General features: G+C 51.8%; 1 protein-coding gene across 1 annotated transcript in view; it reads right to left on the reverse strand.

Moving 5' to 3' along the window:
• LOC123756038 (metalloprotease TIKI2-like) overlaps positions 1-17,641 on the reverse strand; it is a 127,829-nt gene extending 110,188 nt beyond the window's left edge. Inside the window, exon 1 of the mRNA XM_069300081.1 lies at positions 17,429-17,641. Within this exon, the coding sequence (XP_069156182.1) occupies positions 17,429-17,593 (165 nt within the window). The 5' untranslated portion in view covers positions 17,594-17,641. The remainder of the gene's footprint in view (positions 1-17,428) is intronic.
• Between the last annotated feature and the right edge of the window lie 3,400 nt (positions 17,642-21,041).

Below are 21,041 nucleotides of genomic sequence, written 5' to 3' on the forward strand. Positions count from 1 at the left end.
AGGTGAATATGTATGTATGTGTACATGAAACTAACACACACACACACACACACACACACACACACACACACACAGAAGAGTAAGGGGAGACATGACAACCACCTAAAAAATTCTCAGGGGAATTGACAAGGGTGGAAAAAGACAAACTCTTCAGCACGGGTAGAAAACGAACAAGGGGGACACAGGTGGAAACATAGCACCCAAATAAGCCACAGAGACATTAGAAATTTTTTTTCAGTGTCAGAGTAGTTAACAGGTGGAATGCATTAGGCAGTGACGTGGTGGAGGCTGACTCCATACACAGTTTCAAATGTAAATATGATTGAGGCCAGTAGGCTCAGGAACCTGTACACCAGTTATACCTGGTTGATACCTGGTTGGTGTGGTTCTGGGAGTTCTACTCCCCAAGCCCGGCCCGAGGCCAGGCTTGACTTGTGAGAGTTTGGTCCACCAGGCTGTTGCTTGGAGCGGCCCGCAGGCCCACATACCCACAGTCTAGTTTTCTCTTGAAGATGTCCACGGTTGTTCCAGCAAAATTTCTTATAGTCGCTGGGAGGACGTTGAACAGCCGCGGACCTCTGATGTTTATACAGTGTTCTCTGATTGTGCCTATGGCACCCCTGCTCTTCATTGGTTCTATTCTGCATTTTCTTCCATATCGTTCACTCCAGTACGTTGTTATTTTACTGTATAGATTAGGGACCTGGCCTTCAAGTATTTTCCATGTGTATATTATTTGGTATCTCTCTCGTCTCCTTTCTAGTAAGTACATTTGGAGGGCTTTGAGACGATCCCAATAATTTAGGTGCTTTATCGCGTCTATACGAGCCGTGTATGTTCTCTGTATTCCCTCTATTTCAGCAATCTCTCCTGCTCTGAAGGGGGAAGTGAGTACTGAGCAGTACTCGAGACGGGACAACACAAGTGACTTGAAGAGTACAACCATTGTGATGGGATCCCTGGATTTGAAAGTTCTCGTAATCCATCCAATCATTTTTCTGGCTGACGCAATATTTGCTTGGTTATGCTCCCTAAACGTTAGATCGTCGGACATCATTATTCCCAAATACTTGACATACTGTTTACCTATTATGGGCAGATTCGATTGTATTTTGAACCCTGTATTATGTTTCTGGTCCTCATTTTTGCCGTACCTGAGCATCTGGTATTTATCGCATTTAAACATCATGTTATTTTCTGCTGCCCAATCGAAAACTTTGTTGATATCTGCATGTAATTTTTCCATGTCTTCAGCCGAGGTAATTTTCATGCTGATTTTTGTGTCATCTGCAAAGGATGACACGAAGCTGTGACTCGTATTTTTATCTATATCTGATATGAGAATAAGGAACAGAAGTGGTGCAAGGACTGTACCTTGAGGTACAGAGGCGCTTGGACTTGATTTGATTTGATTGACTGTTACTCTTTATGTTCTGTTCGACAGGAAATTGAGTGTCCAGCGTCCTACTTTACCAGTTATACCCATTGACCTAATTTTGTGTGCAATCACTCCATGATCACATTTGTCGAACGCCTTTGCAAAGTCTATGTATACTAAATCTGCATTTTGCTTTTCTTCTAGAGCTTCAGTGATTTTGTCATAATGGTTGAGTAACTGTGACAGACATGATCTTCCCGCTCTGAATCAATGTTGTCCTGGGTTGTGTAACTCATTATTTTCCATAAAACTAGAAATTTGATTCCTAATCACTCTTTCAAAAACTTTTATTATGTGTGATGTTAGTGCAACTGGCCTATAATATTTTGCCTTATCGCGCTACTGGTACTTTACATTTCTTTATGAATATTGAACTCCATAAGTCGGGCCCAGGAGCTGAGTGCATGGGCATATTGTCAATTTCTCTTTCAAAGTCTTCCGAGTTTGTGGTAATATCCGTTATATTATCTGCAGCTTGAATGTCATTCATAAAGAAGCTGTCTGGGTCATCAACTTTCATGTTGTTTATTGGTGTGCTAAACATAGCCTCATACTGGCTTCTTAGAATTTCACTAATCTCTTTGTTGTCCTCTGTGTATGTACCTTCATTTGTAATTAACGGTCCAATACTGGTCGAGGTTTTGAATTTTGATTTTGCATATGTGAAAAATCATTTAGGATTTTTCTTTATCTCTTGTATAGCTTTCTGTTCCAATTCCATTTCCTCAGCCTCGTATGATCGCTTCAACGTTTGTTCTATTTCTTCGATCTCCCTGTTTAGCTTTATTTTCCTTGCTTGTGATAGTCGTGTCTGCCTAAGCATTTCCGTTATTTTTTTCCTTCTGTACAGTCGTCTGCGTTCTTTTTCTAGAGTGGTCCTCTTTCTGCCCCTCCTCACAGGCACGTGCTTCAAGCAGACCTTGTAAGCTTCAGCTGTCAGTTGAGCCAATCCCTGTGTGGGAGTTTTGTCGCTTAAGACCGTCTCCCATTGAATGGTTGCAAGGTTTACATTTATTTTTTCCCAGTCGATCCTCTTATTGTTGAAATTGAATTGATTGAATATTCCTTTTCGCTTGTTGGGTCTGATTGTTGATTGTCAGATATTTCTCTTTGCCAGTTGATTGACAAAGAGATTGACAAAGCTCAACCCCCACAAGCACAACTAGGTGAGTACACACACACACACACACACACACACACACACACACACACACACACACACACATCACACACAAGTGAGGAAGCATCAGCTAGAGTTGGATGTGACATGCTATAGGCCCGGATGGAATCTCACCATGGATACTGAAGGAGGGAGCAGAAGCACTGTGCCTGCCACTCTCCTTGGTGTATAACAAGTCACCGGCAACATGTGAACTGCCAAAATTTTGGAAGACGGGTAATGCAGTCCCAATATACAAGAAGGGTGATAGGCAGGAGGCACTGAACTACAGGCCAGTGTCCCTAACCTGCATACCATGCAAGATTATGGAGAAGATTGTGCGAAAAAAAGCTAGTGGAACATCTGGAGAAAAAGAACTTTGTAATACAGCATCAACATGGGTTCAGGGATGGCAGGTCCTGCCTAATAGGATTAACTGAATTCTATGACCAGGCAACAACAATCAGGCAAGAGAGGGGTGGGCAGACTGCATATTATTGGATTGCCAGAAAGCCTTTAACACAGGATCACACAAGAGACTAGTGCACAAGCTGGAGATGCAGGCGGGAGTGAAAGGGAAGGTACTACACTCGATAAGGGAGTACCTAATCCCTGATCCACAGGGATCAGTCCTCGGACCTATATTGTTCCTGATATATGTAAATGATCTCCCAGAAGGAATAGACTCGTTCCTCTCAGTGTTTGCTGATGATGCAAAAATTATGAGGAGGATTAAGACAGGAGGAAGACAGTATAAGGCTACAAGATGACCTAGACAAGCTGAAGGAATGGTCCAACAAATGGCTACTAAAGTTCAACCCAAGTAAATGTAAGGTAATGAAACTAGGTAGAGGAAATAGAAGGCCAGACACGAGATGCCGAATGGGCGATGAAGTTCTTCACGAAACGGACAGAGAGAAAGATCTAGGAGCTGATATCACGCCAAACCTGTCTCCTGAAGCCCACATCAAAATAATAACATCAGCGGCATATGCGAGGCTGGGTAACATCAGAACTGCTTTCAGGAACCTCCATAAGGAATTATTCAAAACCTTGTATACCACATATGCAAGATCAATCAGTGAGTATGCGGCCCCAGCATGGAGCCCGTACCTTGTCAAGCACAAGACGAAGCTGTAAAAAGTTCAGAGGTATGCCACCAGGCTTGTCCCAGAACTAAGAGGCATGAGTTACGAGGAAAGGCTGCGAGAAATGCACCTCACGTCGCTGGACGACAGAAGAGCTCGGGGACATCTTCAAGAGAAAACTAGATAGTTTTCGTCAAGGAGTGCAGGACCAACCGGGCTGTTGTATGATGGCATGTGGGCCGCTCCAAGCAACAGCCTGGTGGACCAAACTCTCACAAGTCAAGCCTGGCCTCGGGCTGGACTTGGGGGAGTAGAAGAACTCCCAGAACCCCATCAAGCAGATATCAAGCATGAGACATGATCACCACATACAAAATTCTCAGGGGAATTGACAGGGTGGACAAGGATGGATTATTTAACACGGGTGGTACACGCACAAGGGGACACAGGTGGAAGATGAGTACCCAAATGAGCCACAGAAACATTAGAAAGAACTTTTTGAGCGTCAGAGTAGTTATTAAATGGAATGCACTAGGCAGTGATGTGGTGGAGGCTGACTCCATACACAGTTTCAAATGTAGATATGATAGAGCTCGAGAAGCTCAAGTATCTGCACACGAGAGCAAAGAGCCAGAACTCAACCCCCGCAAGTACAACTAGGCGAGTACACACACACACACACCATTAAAAAATAAAAAAAGGTGGAGGGCGCTCTCATATGGTCCATTACCCGCCACCACTCCCGTCCATCTGTCTCCCCCCGCCTCCGACCCCGTCCCGACCTGCCCCGCCCTCCTGTGGCGGGTGGAGGGCTGTGTGGGCCCCGCCCTCCTGCGGAGGGTGGAGGGCTGTGTGGCCCCGCCCTCCTGCGGCGGGTGGAGGGCTGTGTGGGCCCGCCCTCCTGCGGCGGGTGGAGGGCTGTGTGGCCCCGCCCTCCTGCGGCGGGTGGAGGGCTGTGTGGCCCCGCCCTCCTGCGGCGGGTGGAGGGCTGTGTGGCCCCGCCCTCCTGCGGCGGGTGGAGGGCTGTGGGGGCCCCTGCTTGATGGGGTTCTGGGAGTTCTTCTACTCCCCAAGCCCGGCCCGAGGCCAGGTTCGTTTTATGAGAGTTTGGTCCACCAGGCTGTTGCTTGGAGCGGCCCGCAGGACCACATACCCACCACAGCCCGGCTGATCCGGAACTTCTTTTAGAAAACAGTCCAGTTTTCTCTTGAAGATGTCCACGGTTGTTCCGGCAATATTTCTTATAGTTGCTGGGAGGACGTTGAACAACCGCGGACCTCTGATGTTTTTTACAGTGCTCTCTGATTGTGCCTATGGCACCTCTGCTCTTCACTGGTTCAATCTTGCATTTTCTTCCATATCGTTCACTCCAGTACGTTGTTATTTTACTGTGTAGATTTGGGACCTGGCCCTCCAGTATTTTCCATGTGTATATTATTTGGTATCTCTCTCGTCTCCTTTCAAGAGAGTACACTTGGAGAGCTTTGAGACGATCCCAATAATTTAGGTGTTTTATCTCGTCTATGTGTGCCGTATATGTTCTCTGTATTCCCTCTATTTCAGCAATCTCTCCTGCTCTGAATAGGGAAGTGAGTACTGAGCAGTACTCGAGACGGGACAACACAAGTGACTTGAAGAGTACAACCATTGTGATGGGATCCCTGGATTTGAAAGTTCTCGTAATCCATCCGATCATTTTTCTGGCTGACGCAATATTTGCTTGGTTATGCTCCCTAAACGTTAGATCGTCGGACATCATTATTCCCAAATCCTTGACATGCTGTTTTTCTACTATGGGAAGATTCGATTGTGTTTTGAACCCTGTATTATGTTTCAGATCCTCATTTTTGCCGTACCTGAAATTTATCACTGTTAAACATCATGATATTTTCTGCTGCCCAATCAAAAACTTTGTTGACATCTGCTTATAGTTTTTCAATGTCTTCAGCAGAGGTAATTTTCATGCTGATTTTTGTGTCATCTACAAAGGACGACACGAATTTGTGACGTGTATTTTTGTCTATATCAGATATGAGAATAAGGAACAGTAGCGGTGCAAGGACTGTACCTTGAGGTACAGAGCTTTTAACATCGCTCGGACTCGATTTTATCTGATTGACTGTTACTCTTTGTGTTCTGTTCGACAGGAAATTGAGTATTCAGCGTCCTACTTTTCCAGTTATTCCCATTGACCTCATTTTGTAAGCTATCCCCCCCCCATGGTCACATTTGTCGAACGCCTTTGCAAAGTCTGTGTATACAACATCTGCATTTTGCTTTTCTTCTAGGGTTTCTGTGATTTTGTCATAGTGGTTGAGTAACTGTGACAGACAGAATCTTCCCGCTCTAAATCCAAGTTGTCCTGCATTGTGCAATTCATTGTTTTCCATAAAAATATAAATTTGATTCCTAATCACTCTTTCAAACACTTATTATGTGTGATGTTAGTGCAACTGGCCTATAATTTTTTGCCAAGGCTTTACTCCCCCCCCCCCCTTGTGCAACGGAGCTATATCTGCAGATTTAAGTGCTGCTGGTATCTCCCCTGTATCCAGGCTCTTTCTCCATATTACGCTGAGTGCTCTCGCTACTGGTCGTTTACATTTCTTTATGAATATTGAATTCCATGAGTCAGTCCATGAGCTGAGTGCATGGGCATATTGTCAATTTCTCTTTCAAAGTCTTCCGAGTTTGTGGTAATATCCGTTATATTATCTGCAGCTTGAATGTCATTCATAAAGAAGCTGTCTGGGTCATCAACTTTCATGTTGTTTATTGGTGTGCTAAGCATAGCCTCATACTGGCTTCTTAGAATTTCACTAATCTCTTTGTTGTCCTCTGTGTACGTACCTTCATTTGTAATTAACGGTTCAATACTGGTCGAGGTTTTGGATTTTGATTTTGCGTATGTGAAAAAATATTTCGGATTTTTCCTAATCTCTTGTATAGCTCTCTGTTCCAATTCCATTTCCTTAGACTCATATGATCGCTTCAACGTTTGTTCTATTTCTTCGATCTCCCTGCTTAGGCCCCGCCCTCCTGCGGCGGGTGGAGGGCTGTGTGGCTCCGCCCTCCTGCGGCGGGTGGAGGGCTGTGTGGCCCCGCCCTCCTGCGGCGGGTGGAGGGCTGTGAGTCCCCGCCCTCCTGCAGCGGGTGGAGGGCTGTATGGCCCAGCCCTCCTGCGGCGGGTGGAGGGCTGTGTGGCTCCGCCCTCCTGCGGCGGGTGGTGGGCTGTGTGGCTCCGCCCTCCTGCGGCGGGTGGAGGGCTGTGTGGCTCCGCCCTCCTGCGGCGGGTGGAAGGCTGTGTGGCTCCGCCCTCCTGCGGCGGGTGGAGGGCTGTGTGGCTCCGCCCTTCTGCGGCGGGTGGAGGGCTGTGTGGCTCCGCCCTCCTGCGGCGGGTGGAGGGCTGTGTGGCTCCGCTCTCCTGCGGCGGGTGGAGGGCTGTGTGGCTCCGCCCTCCTGCGGCGGGTGGAGGGCTGTGTGGCTCCGCCCTCCTGCGGCGGGTGGAGGGCTGTGTGGCTCCGCCCTCCTGCGGCGGGTGGAGGGCTGTGTGGCTCCGCCCTCCTGCGGCGGGTGGAGGGCTGTGTGGCTCCGCCCTCCTGCGGCGGGTGGAGGGCTGTGTGGCTCCGCCCTCCTGCGGCGGGTGGAGGGCTGTGTGGCTCCGCTCTCCTGCGGCGGGTGGAGGGCTGTGTGGCTCCACCCTCCTGCGGCGGGTGGAGGGCTGTGTGGCCCCGCCCTCCTGCGGCGGGTGAAGGGCTGTGTGGCCCCGTCCTCCTGCAGCGGGTGGAGGGCTGTATGGCCCCGCCCTCCTGCGGCGGGTGGAGGGCTGTATGGCCCCGCCCTCCTGCGGCGGGTGGAGGGCTGTGTGGCCTCGCTCTCCTGCGGCGGGTGGAAGGCTGTGTGGCCCCGCCCTCCTGCGGCGGGTGGAGGGCTGTGTGGCTCCGCCCTCCTGCGGCGGGTGGAGGGCTGTGTGGCCCCGCCCTCCTGCGGCGGGTGGAGGGCTGTGTGGCTCCACCCTCCTGCGGCGGGTGGAGGGCTGTGTGGCCCCGCCCTCCTGCGGCGGGTGAAGGGCTGTGTGGCCCCGTCCTCCTGCAGCGGGTGGAGGGCTGTATGGCCCCGCCCTCCTGCGGCGGGTGGAGGGCTGTATGGCCCCGCCCTCCTGCGGCGGGTGGAGGGCTGTGTGGCCTCGCTCTCCTGCGGCGGGTGGAAGGCTGTGTGGCCCCGCCCTCCTGCGGCGGGTGGAGGGCTGTGTGGCCCCGCCCTCCTGCTGCGGGTGGAAGGCTGTATGGCCCCGCCCTCCTGCGGCGGGTGGAGGGCTATGGGGCCTCGCCCTCCTGCGGCGGGTGGAAGGCTGTGTGGCCCCGCCCTCCTGCGGCGGGTGGAGGGCTGTGTGGCCCCGCCCTCCTGCGGCGGGTGGAGGGCTGTGTGGCCCCGCCCTCCTGCGGCGGGTGGAGGGCTGGGCCAAGCCCTCCCCAACGTGAGGACACTGTTAACATCAGAGGAACTCCATCCACCAAGTATAAGAAATACTAGCGGACACCTGGAGGTATCCAGGACACAACTGGACAAATGGAAACAGGAGCAGCCGGCTTAAAATGGTGCGTGGTGCTGTAAGCAAGAGCCTGACGGAACATGTTACCACCAAGCCAAATCTTGCTCCAGGGAGAGTAGAACAATTGTCACAGGCCAACTACAGGTAAGGTCCCCCCCCCCCTTCAGGTTATACCTGTACAGGGTTATGAGAATAGTGAGGCTCCATGTGTGTTGTGATCTTCACCTCAGCACTTTTTTTAAATATTTTTATGATGTTAATGCTATTGGTCTATAATTTTGTTGCTTTGCTTTGCTGGCCCTAACCAAGCGGGGTTTATTGCAGGTGTTGTTTAGCGTGCAAGGGGTGTTGCTGGATCTTGCCTCCTGCACAGACTATTGCAGGTGTTGTTTAGCGTGCAAGGGGTGTTGCTGGATCTTGCCTCCTGCACAGACATATTGTATATCTACCTTATCATAGTTTTTTCTTACAGTTCTTGATGAATATAAAATTCTAGTTGTTTGTGTAGGAGTGCTTGGGCAAGCTTCAAAGTTCAATCAGGTTGAGAGTGACATGAGAATGAGAGGTTGGTTGGGATCACGTGCACGGTACTTGATTTGGGTTCAAGTACGTTTATTGAGACAATAAAATACATCTCAAAAGGATAGAGTAGCGTAGTAAGGATAGAGTCAGTGGACTGCTTGATACCTGCTTGATGGGGTTCTGGGAGTTCTTCTACTCCCCAAACCCGGCCCTGAGGCCAGGCTTGACTTGTGACAGCTTGGTCCAACAGGCTGTTGCTTGGAGCTGTGTATTTTTACACACAGCCACGCTGTGTGTGGCTGTGTGTTTTACGGTTCACTGTATGCAATGGTTATGCTGTGTCCTCATATCTCACTCAGTTCTCTCTCACCGTTAGTCAATGTTCCTATCTTCTTGAACAAGTGTCAGATACGGTTAATATTTTTTATGTTTATTTTGCACGTGAAGAAATATTTTGTATTTCTTGAAATTTCTACGATAGTTTTTTGGGCTCTCCTGCTTTTTTTTTAAGACTTTTTTGTCTTCAATGTTAGCTGAATAGCTTCCTCGTTAGGCCTTTATCGTCATTTTTCGTCCATTGAGGTTAGTTTAGTCATTATGCACCCCATACCCATCCCGTGGGGGGTGGTGGAAAGGGTTACAGAGGCACATAATGGGACCAGGAGCTGAACTCCATAGTTCCTTTAGCTCAGCAAGTGACAATCTTGTGAACCTAGTTACACAAGTGTTAATACATACATAGATATACATATATACTAGTATATTTTGGTACTAGTCTTTTTTGTAAACATATGTTGTTAAATATGACCGAAAAAGTAAGATAAATAATTCTAACACGAATTTTCTCAATATTTCTTATATTTCTTATGAAACATAAGAAATACTTATATATACATATACATATATACATTGCCAATTGAAGGAGCGCCGTTCTAGTGGCACTGTGCCAACCTGTCGAGGAACTTATAGACTTGTGTTCCTGTGGATGGTCTCCAGGTGTTCTTCCTGTGGATGGTCTCCAGGTGTTCTTCCTGTGGATGGTCTCCAGGTGTTCTTCCTGTGGATGGTCTCCAGGTGTTCTTCCTGTGGATGGTCTCCAGGTGTTCTTCCTGTGGATGGTCTCCAGGTGTTCTTCCTGTGGATGGTCTCCAGGTGTTCTTCCTGTGGATGGTCTCCAGGTGTTCTTCCTGTGGATGGTCTCCAGGTGTTCTTCCTGTGGATGGTCTCCGGGTGTTCTTCCTGTGGATGGTCTCCGGGTGTTCTTCCTGTGGATGGTCTCCGGGTGTTCTTCCTGTGGATGGTCTCCAGGTGTTCTTCCTGTGGATGGTCTCCAGGTGTTCTTCCTGTGGATGGTCTCCAGGTGTTCTTCCTGTGGATGGTCTCCAGGTGTTCTTCCTGTGGATGGTCTCCAGGTGTTCTTCCTGTGGATGGTCTCCGGGTGTTCTTCCTGTGGATGGTCTCCGGGTGTTCTTCCTGTGGATGGTCTCCAGGTGTTCTTCCTGTGGATGGTCTCCAGGTGTTCTTCCTGTGGATGGTCTCCAGGTGTTCTTCCTGTGGATGGTCTCCAGGTGTTCTTCCTATGAGGTAATGCTTTATTAAATCTCTTAAGGAAATATAATTGACTTCATTCTCCACCAGATAAGACCTGAGTAATATGTTTTACCTGGAGCTTGTGATCGTCACTTTATTATGATCAGTTGATCATTATTACAAAACAAAGTCTTGGCCTTTGTTCTGGTTGCAGGTTTAAAGCAGATTTGTATGCGAGTGTTCACATGTAAGTGATCACTTACACCGCTCCTGAGCTATAATGGTGTTTGCAACACTTTTCCCAGGCTTGAGGTCAACAATTGCAATCACCAAGCAGCGTGATCTTTGTCTGCAGACGATGCAAAGTTATGCAACAGACGCAGGACTGTTGAATGTTGCAAGACGGCCAGGACAAGTCTCAGGTCTGCACGGACAAATAGTTCTTAAATTGAACACTAACAAGTGTTAGGCAATGCCTGTGAGGAAGAAATTGCTGACCAGAATGACTATAAAACACGGGGGAGGCAGAGACAGCAATAGACAAGACAAACATAACTCTCAGTAGGATATAATTCCAATTCTTTACCAGCGACATATATACAGAACATGTCTGGTACATGTACCAGAGACAGAACATGTCTGGTACATGTACCAGAGACAGAACATGTCTGGTACATGTACCAGAGACAGAACATGTCTGGTACATGTACCAGAGACAGAACATGTCTGGTACATGTACCAGAGACAGTACATGTCTGGTACATGTACCAGAGACAGAACATGTCTGGTACATGTACCAGAGACAGTACATGTCTGGTACATGTACCAGAGACAGAACATGTCTGGTACACGTACCAGACATGTACACATTATAATATCGGTAGGATATGAGACAGACGAACATCACAATGTAATTTAAAAATTTAGCCAAATAATCTTTCAAGGCTCACTGAAGCCTATGTGACGCCAGCACTAGAATACGCAGCACCGGCATGACATCCGCATCTAATAAAAGCAATCAAGAAGACTAGTAACTGAAGTAACAGGATTAAATTATGAGGAGAGATTACGGGAACTCAATCTGAGATCTTCAGAGTAAATGAGAAAAAGAGCGGATATGATCACTACATACAAAATACTGAGGGGGAATAGCCAAGGTGGTCACCAGGGAGCTTCTGTAAATTAAGAGAAAATAGAACGAGCACACCAGTAAAAGCAGGAAATGCAAACCGAGTCTTACAAACACAATGAAATACTCAAGACCCCGCACAGGTGGTAGTGACACAAGACTTACAAGGTCTTATAAGGTCTTATAAGGTCTTACATGTATTACAAGGTCTTACAAGTTCTTACAAAGTCTTACAAGGTCTTTCATGTCTTACAAGGTCTTACAAGTTCTTACAAGGTCTTACAAGTTCTTACAAGGTCTTACAAGGTCTTACAAGGTCTTACAAGTCTTACAAAGTTTAAGGCGATATTCGAGAAAGAACTCAAACGTCAAGACAGTCAACAAGCCCAACAGGTACACACAACAGGTAGACAACAACTGGTACACACAACAGGTACATCACAACAGGTACACAAAGCAGGTAGACAACAACAGGTACACACAACAGGTAGACAACAACAGGTACACACAACAGGTACTTACAACAGGTAAACCAAAACAACACGTACATCACAACAGGTACTCACAACAGGTAAACAAAAACAACAGGTACACACAACAGGTACATCACAACAGGTACTCACAACAGGTAAACCAAAACAACAGGTACACACAACAGGTACATCACAACAGGTACTCACAACAGGTAAACCAAAACAACAGGTACACACAAAATAAACAAGGTAATAGTCGAAGTATAAAGAGCAAGACTCCCTGTAGCCACTGATGGACAGCCAATGGTAGGCAAGCAATGGTAGTCGTGCAGTGGAACGCAAGTAATGGTAGGCAATATCGGGAGGGGGTTGGGGGACTTAAACGTCAGAGGGAGCTTTGCTTGTTGCACCAGACTGTTCCTTGCGTACAGGCGGACAACGTCCCACCTACTCCCTGATGGAACAAACAGCCGACCTCGGCAGCCACCATCTGGTCACCACTTGGTCCGGGAGACATCTCCCGTCACGCAGGGTGCAGTCGCGCCTCCACAGATCTCCAGTATCAGCTCTTGATACTGGTAATGGCTCAAAAGGGCAACCACTTACGGGCTATTCATGCCCGTGCCACCTTTTGGGTGGCTTAATCTTCATCAATCAATCATCTCGGCAGCCACACTCCCGCTACCGTCGGTCGACCAGTAATGGACACTGGAGTACTTGTAATATACCTAGGAGACCACCCTGTATGCTTCATGATCTTGGAGAGGGGTTCAGCATCACATATTTAGGGGTGAGGCTCCAAGACTGGCCTCGTTGACTTGTGTACACACCCTACTCGAGCCGCTGTGACTCCCCCACTCTCTCCTTGTTTGGAATGATCTCCTAAATCCCCCTTTTGTGAATTAAACCTCACCAGGACAAGAGCAAATGCCAGCTAACATATAAAACATTTAATACATAAATATATGTACATAATGAAAACATATAAGCAATATGACTATACAACACTCTAAACTGCTACAACCCAGTAGCACTCCAATATCATATCCTGGCGTGTCACAACAATACTATATCCTCAGCCCTAAAGGTATATGAAACTCAGCTTGGGGCTGAAACACCAGAAACGTCTACATAAGTATCCCCAACAAAAGAAGAAATCAATCTCTCACCTTACACTGCGTCTTACTCGCCAATAACCATTCAATCACTCTCCTTATACAGTCATGTGTCCACTATGAACCTCTGTTCTGCTACTAGAGGCTCACTACCAATGTATATCTCAAGGTCCTCCAAAATCTCAGGAAAGCACTTCAGCAGTTCTCCCAATCTGCTGCACAACCAAGTCCTACTCCAACATCAGTGACGGGTCTCCACTGATTCCATAAAGAAACGTGTAGCTCCCCTACACTGTTTGAAGTCAACTCCTCACTATGGAGTTCTACTCTGCCTCAAGAGTTCAGCATACACTTCTTCTCCCAACTGTGGTAGGTACTCCCTCATCCTGGACGAATCCAAGCTGGAAACATGTCTTAACACACCACCAGGAGCTTTCGTAGGGCTGCGACGCTGGGGGGGCCGCCGCCCCTCAGTCGACCCTTGATCTCCATCGAGAGCGGACGTACTACTGCTCCCTCAAGCATGTTCCCTTAACTTTAATTCCTTGTTCTAGCTCGATGGCTCAATAAATCACTACCCTACAAATACCTATATTCACTATGATCGCTGGGCACACGTTCAAACACTGGTAGCTAATCTAACAACTAATTAAGCAGGCTTAAGGCAGGGATCTATGACATAGAGAGCTCATTCCCTGACCCTCAACAGGGCGCTCACACAGGCCGCCCACAAAAATCGCTATAAGACTGCTTCACAAGGCTTCTTCTAGTCCTGACTTGAGTACACGGAGTCGCCCGGCAGGCTCCACACAGAAACATCTACTTACTTCCTTCTTCTTGAAGAAGCACAGAAATTAGAGTTCCACAAAGGTACGACCAAGACTCACTTCCAGGCCACGCCTCTAATTTATCAAAACCACAGAGAAATGGTGTACTATGTCCCCAACAGCTTCCTCACACTTGCAGACAAGTAGCCTTCACTCCACCACTAACACAGGGAACTATATTCTTTCTCCTTCCAGGAGATCAAGAAGTACGACCACCTCTGACGACTGCTGTGACTCAAGTGAGGTCACGCCGTCCTGCTAGCGTCACGTCACGTCACCAAAGTATCGACATCTCATTTCATGTCACTTTTAATTGGACACTCATCCTCTGCTGGTATTTTTAAATTACTTACTGACGTTTATTATATATTTTCTTTCTCTGACCCCTTAATCTCAGGTCTGGAAAGCAGAGTAACTCTCACAGGGTAGACTGGTTCCATCCGGGCTACATGGGGTCATAACAGCAAGCAATGGAAGGCAAGCAATTGTAGGCAATCACTGGTTGGCAAGCAATAGAATGTAAGCAATTGTAGGCAAGCAATTGTAGGCAAGCAATTGTAAGCAAGCAATGGTAGGGCAAGCACCCACAAGAGGATAGAAGTTATGGATCACTACTGATGTCCTGTTTATTGAAGCAGAGAGGACGGTGATGGAGGAGGAGCCGTCCCCGGCCACCACACAGCATCATAATAATGGTGTCCTCGTCTCTTCCTGACAACTGGTTTATTAAACACAGCTGATGTGGGGTTTTATCTCAACCTCCACCTCCCCCCCGCACTCCCAGCCCTCAACCTCCACCTCCCCCCCCGCACTCCCAGCCCTCAACCTCCACCCCCCCTCACTCCCAGCCCTCAACCTCCACCCCCCTCAATCCCAGCCCTCAACCTCCACCCCCTCACTCCCAGCCCTCAACTTCCACCCCCCTCACTCCCAGCCCTCAACCTCCACCCCCTCTCTCCCAGCCCTCAACCTTCACCCCCTCACTCCCAGCCCTCAACCTTCACCCCCTCACTCCCAGCCCTCAACCTTCCCCCCTCACTCCCAGCCCTCAACCTTCACCCCCGCACTCCCAGCCCTCAACCTCCACCCCCTCTCTCCCAGCCCTCAACCTCCACCCCCTCACTCCCAGCCCTCAACCTCCACCCCCTCTCTCCCAGCCCTCAACCTCCACCCCCGCACTCCCAGCCCTCAACCTTCACCCCCTCACTCCCAGCCCTCAACCTCCACCCCCGCACTCCCAGCCCTCAACCTCCACCCCCTCTCTCCCAACCCTCAACCTTCACCCCCTCACTCCCAGCCCTCAACCTTCACCCCCTCTCTCCCAGCCCTCAACCTCCACCCCTCACTCCCAGCCCTCAACCTCCACCCCCTCACTCCCAGCCCTCAACCTCCACCCCCTCTCTCCCAGCCCTCAACCTCCACCCCCCTCACTCCCAGCCCTCAACCTCCACCCCCTCTCTCCCAGCCCTCAACCTCCACCCCCTCACTCCCAGCCCTCAACCTCCACCCCCTCTCTCCCAGCCCTCAACCTCCACCCCCGCACTCCCAGCCCTCAACCTCCACCCCCCTCACTCCCAGCCCTCAACCTCCACCCCCTCACTCCCAGCCCTCAACCTCCACCCCCTCACTCCCAGCCAGCCCTCAACCTCCACCCCCTCACTCCCAGCCAGCCCTCAACCTCCACCCCCTCACTCCCAGCCAGCCCTCAACCTCCACCCCCTCACTCCCAGCCCTCAACCTCCACCCCCTCACTCCCAGCCCTCAACCTCCACCCCCTCACTCCCAACCCTCAACCTCCACCCCCTCACTCCCAGCCCTCAACTTCCACCCCCCTCACTCCCAGCCCTCAACCTCCACCCCCTCACTCCCAGCCCTCAACCTCCACCCCCTCTCTCCCAGCCCTCAACCTTCACCCTCTCACTCCCAGCCCTCAACTTCCACCCCCCTCACTCCCAGCCCTCAACCTCCACCCCCTCACTCCCAGCCCTCAACCTCCACCCCCTCACTCCCAGCCCTCAACCTCCACCCCCCTCACTCCCAGCCCTCAACCTCCACCCCCTCACTCCCAGCCCTCAACCTTCACCCCCTCACTCCCAGCCCTCAACCTCCACCCCCCTCACTCCCAGCCCTCAACCTCCACCCCCCTCACTCCCAGCCCTCAACCTCCACCCCCTCACTCCCAGCCCTCAACCTCCACCCCCTCACTCCCAGCCCTCAACCTTCACCCCCTCACTCCCAGCCCTCAACCTCCACCCTCCTCACTCCCAGCCCTCGACCTCCACCCCCTCTCTCCCAGCCCTCAACCTCCACCCCCTCTCTCCCAGCCCTCAACCTTCACCCCCTCACTCCCAGCCCTCAACTTCCACCCCCCTCACTCCCAGCCCTCAACCTCCACCCCCGCACTTCCAGCCCTCAACCTCCACCCCCTCACTCCCAGCCCTCAACCTCCACCCCCCTCACTCCCAGCCCTCAACCTCCACCCCCTCACTCCCAGCCCTCAACCTCCACCCCCCTCACTCCCAGCCCTCAACCTCCACCCCCTCCCTCCCAGCCCTCAACCTCCACCCCCTCACTCCCAGCCCTCAACCTCCACCCCCTCACTCCCAGCCCTCAACCTTCATCCCCTCACTCCCAGCCCTCAACCTTCACCCCCTCACTCCCAGCCCTCAACCTCCACCCCCCTCACCCCCAGCCCTCAACCTCCACCCCCCTCACTCCCAGCCCTCAACCTCCACCCCCTCACTCCCAGCCCTCAACCTCCACCCCCTCCCTCCCAGCCCTCAACCTCCACCCCCTCACTCCCAGCCCTCAACCTCCACCCCCTCACTCCCAGCCCTCAACCTCCACCCCCTCACTCCCAGCCCTCAACCTTCACCCCCTCACTCCCAGCCCTCAACCTCCACCCCCTCACTCCCAGCCCTCAACCTCCACCCCCCTCACTCCCAGCCCTCAACCTCCACCCCCTCCCTCCCAGCCCTCAACCTCCACCCCCTCACTCCCAGCCCTCAACCTCCACCCTCTCACCCCCAGCCCTCAACCTCCACCCCCGCACTCCCAGCCCTCAACCACCCCCCCTCACCCCCAGCCCTCAACCTCCACCCCCTCACCCCCAGCCCTCAACCTCCACCCCCTCACCCCCAGCCCTCAACCTTCACCCCCTCACTCCCAGCCCTCAACCTCCACCCCCTCACCCCCAGCCCTCAACCTCCACCCCCTCACCCCCAGCCCTCAACCTTCACCCCCTCACTCCCAGCCCTCAACCTCCACCCCCGCACTCCCAGCCCTCAACCTTCCCACACAAACAGCTCTCATTACAACCATTCGTGTCCAACTTATTATAAATAATAATGGTTTTAAAAATATGCGTGAAAAGGGTCGTTCTCTATATGTACAATATCTCTTATTTTATGGACAAGAACCTGTTAGTTTTAATATATTGTTCTCAATAGTTGTTGTCAAGCATGAGACGAAACAAACTAGTGGGACGTGACCTCATTGACCTTCAAGGTGTATGGAGTTGCCTCATTAAGCGTGGCGGCACTCACACTAACCACCAAGACACACCCACTAACCACTAAGGTACAGAGCCACTAACCTGCGAGAAGTTGAGACCATTGAGGGGGACACACTGCTCCTCCACCCTCTCCACAGCACCTGTGCGCTTGGTGAGACGCTCGGCCTCTTGAGCCAGGTACAGGTCAAGCACAGGCACACCGCGGCTCCTGATGTCGCTCTCCGTCAGGGAGTTGACCATCAGCATCACCCACACCGGCCGCTTCCTCTCCCAGTTACCTGTGGTGCAAGGAGAACCAACTTATAATCACTGGTTATATATATTGTATGAACTTTAGGCGGGGATTTCTTCCTATTGGGGAGTGTTGTACATGCTATGGTGGTATGTCCCCTCACTCCCAGCCCTCAACCTCCACCCCCTCTCTCCCAGCCCTCAACCTCCACCCCCGCTCTCCCAGCCCTCAACCTCCACCCCCGCACTCCCAGCCCTCAACCTCCACCCCCGCACTCCCAGCCCTCAACCTCCACCCCCGCACTCCCAGCCCTCAACCTCCACCCCCGCACTCCCAGCCCTCAACCTCCACCCCGCACTCCCAGCCCTCAACCTCCACCCCGCACTCCCAGCCCTCAACCTCCACCCCCTCACTCCCAGCCCTCAACCTCCACCCCCTCACTCCCAGCCCTCAACCTCCACCCCCTCACTCCCAGCCCTCAACCTCCACCCCCTCACTCCCAGCCCTCAACCTCCACCCCCTCACTCCCAGCCCTCAACCTCCACCCCCTCACTCCCAGCCCTCAACCTCCACCCCCTCACTCCCAGCCCTCAACCTCCACCCCCGCACTCCCAGCCCTCAACCTCCACCCCCGCACTCCCAGCCCTCAACCTCCACCCCCTCACTCCCAGCCCTCAACCTCCACCCCCGCACTCCCAGCCCTCAACCTCCACCCCCCTCACTCCCAGCCCTCAACCTCCACCCCCGCACTCCCAGCCCTCAACCTCCACCACCCTCTACTTTGTAACCCTGGAACATCTCGCTCTCTAAGGTAGGAACTCGGGGGAGAGAGTTCCTACCTAGGCAAGTCTCTATCACCTCCATTTTATCAAATTGCCAGTTTTCATCTATTGTCTTTTTAACATTTAAAAAACAAGAAAATATCACTTTTTGTAGTATTAAATATTAAAGTACATACTTGTTTCAATTTTTTTCTCATTCTGCCCCGAGGGGCGAGTTTATTGGGCAGCGTCACTCATCCTATGAGTGGACACACCGCCATAGTGACAGTATTGGGCAGCGCCACTCATCCTATGAGTGGACACACCGCCATAGTGACAGTATTGGGCAGCGTCACTCATCCTGTGAGTGGACACACCGCCATAGTGACAGTATTGGGCAGCGCCACTCATCCTATGAGTGGACACACCGCCATAGTGACAGTATTGGGCAGCGTCACTCATCCTGTGAGTGGACACACCGCCATAGTGACAGTATTGGGCAGCGTCACTCATCCTGTGAGTGGACACACCGCCATAGTGACAGTATTGGGCAGCGTCACTCATCCTGTGAGTGGACACACCGCCATAGTGACAGTATTGGGCAGCGCCACTCATCCTGTGAGTGGACACACCGCCATAGTGACAGTATTGGGCAGCGCCACTCATCCTGTGAGTGGACACACCGCCATAGTGACAGTATTGGGCAGCGCCACTCATCCTGTGAGTGGACACACCGCCATAGTGACAGTATTGGGCAGCGCCACTCATCCTGTGAGTGGACACACCGCCATAGTGACAGTATTGGGCAGCACCACTCATCCTGTGAGTGGACACACCGCCATAGTGACAGTATTGGGCAGCGCCACTCATCCTGTGAGTGGACACACCACCATAGTGACAGTATTGGGCAGCACCACTCATCCTGTGAGTGGACACACCGCCATAGTGACAGTATTGGGCACCGCCACTCATCCTGTGAGTGGACACACCGCCATAGTGACAGTATTGGGCAGCGCCACTCATCCTGTGAGTGGACACACCGCCATAGTGACAGTATTGGGCAGCGCCACTCATTCTGTGAGTGGACACACCGCCATAGTGACAGTATTGGGCAGCGCCACTCATCCTGTGAGTGGACACACCGCCATAGTGACAGTATTGGGCAGCGCCACTCATCCTGTGAGTGGACACACCGCCATAGTGACAGTATTGGGCACCGCCACTCATCCTGTGAGTGGACACACCGCCATAGTGACAGTATTGGGCAGCGCCACTCATCCTGTGAGTGGACACACCGCCAGTGACAGTATTGGGCAGCGCCACTCATCCTGTGAGTGGACACACCGCCATAGTGACAGTATTGGGCAGCGCCACTCATCCTGTGAGTGGACACACCGCCATAGTGACAGTATTGGGCAGCGCCACTCATCCTGTGAGTGGACACACCGCCATAGTGACAGTATTGGGCAGCGCCACTCATCCTGTGAGTGGACATACCACCATAGCATGTACAACACTCCCCAATAGGAAGAAATCCCCGCCTAAAGTTCATACAATATATATAAGCATAGAAATCTGAACACCAGTCTGAGATGCTGTAATTGGGTGACGAGTAATCAGGACAAATCCTAATTTCTCTTCTCAAATTGCACCTTCTTCTTCTTCTTGAGAATAGGTGCAGTTTGCATGAAGGGGTAACCCTCCCGATGACTGCACCAGGACAGATGTAAGGAGACGCGTTGATGGTAAAGAGGAGAAGAAAGTCAAAAGCGGTAGACGTGATGGGCCGTAGAGAGAGGAGTGGCGACGAAAACAGAGGCGAACGTCAGAGGGAGACTCCCCGCACCGGGGGGCGGGGCGTCATGGTCACGGTGGCAGCTGATCCAGGCACGGCGTAGCGGTGTGCGCAAGACGGGAACTAATATTTCTCCGGAAACTTACGGTACGGAAAGCGCAAGCGGTACGCTTCCCAAATCACCCACAGGTCGGCGGGCAGCCGGCCATCAGGCTGTACCCTCGGCTGAGACATCCTATCCGGCACCCTATAAACAAACTCCTTCTTTGACGACACCCAGATAGTGGACGAGCACCACGGGATCGGAAGCACCCGGGCATCCCGATAAGGGCCCAACTCCGGACCCTCACAGGGCACGACCCCAGCAGACGGAACTAGGCAACCCCCAGACCGGGGCAAGGAAGGAGGGGGAACTGCAGGCGCGGCAGCGACCCCACCACAGGGCACAGGAGCCGAGGCTCCCTGGCGCACATCTTTCCGCAACTGCACGACGAGGTCCCGACCATCAGGGACAACCCCCACTGCGGGGACCCAACAGCAGGAGACGCAGGAGGGGGGGCACAGGGAGCAACGTCGGAGCCCCTCACAGCACCATCGTCCTCGGCGGGGGACGCCAGCGGAGCACCATACTCCCCCACCTCCTCCCAAGGCACACCACGAAGGGGGGAGACACTCCGAGCCCGCCGCGAACGCTTCGAGACAGGCCGCACCACACCACGCCCAGCAGGCCCCGCCGCAGGCACAGCCTCCACCGTCATATCCACACAGGCCACACCCGCACCGTCCGAAGAGTCCACATCACCCACACTGTCAACATCATCCACGGAAACAGCCTCAGAACACCGACGCGCACGCTTCTGCAAAGGAATGGGAAGAGCAGAACTACAGGAGGCAACACACTCAGGC

This window comes from Procambarus clarkii, chromosome 43 (genome assembly GCF_040958095.1).
Source record: "Procambarus clarkii isolate CNS0578487 chromosome 43, FALCON_Pclarkii_2.0, whole genome shotgun sequence".
In the NCBI taxonomy this organism is placed as follows: Eukaryota; Metazoa; Arthropoda; class Malacostraca; order Decapoda; family Cambaridae; genus Procambarus; species Procambarus clarkii.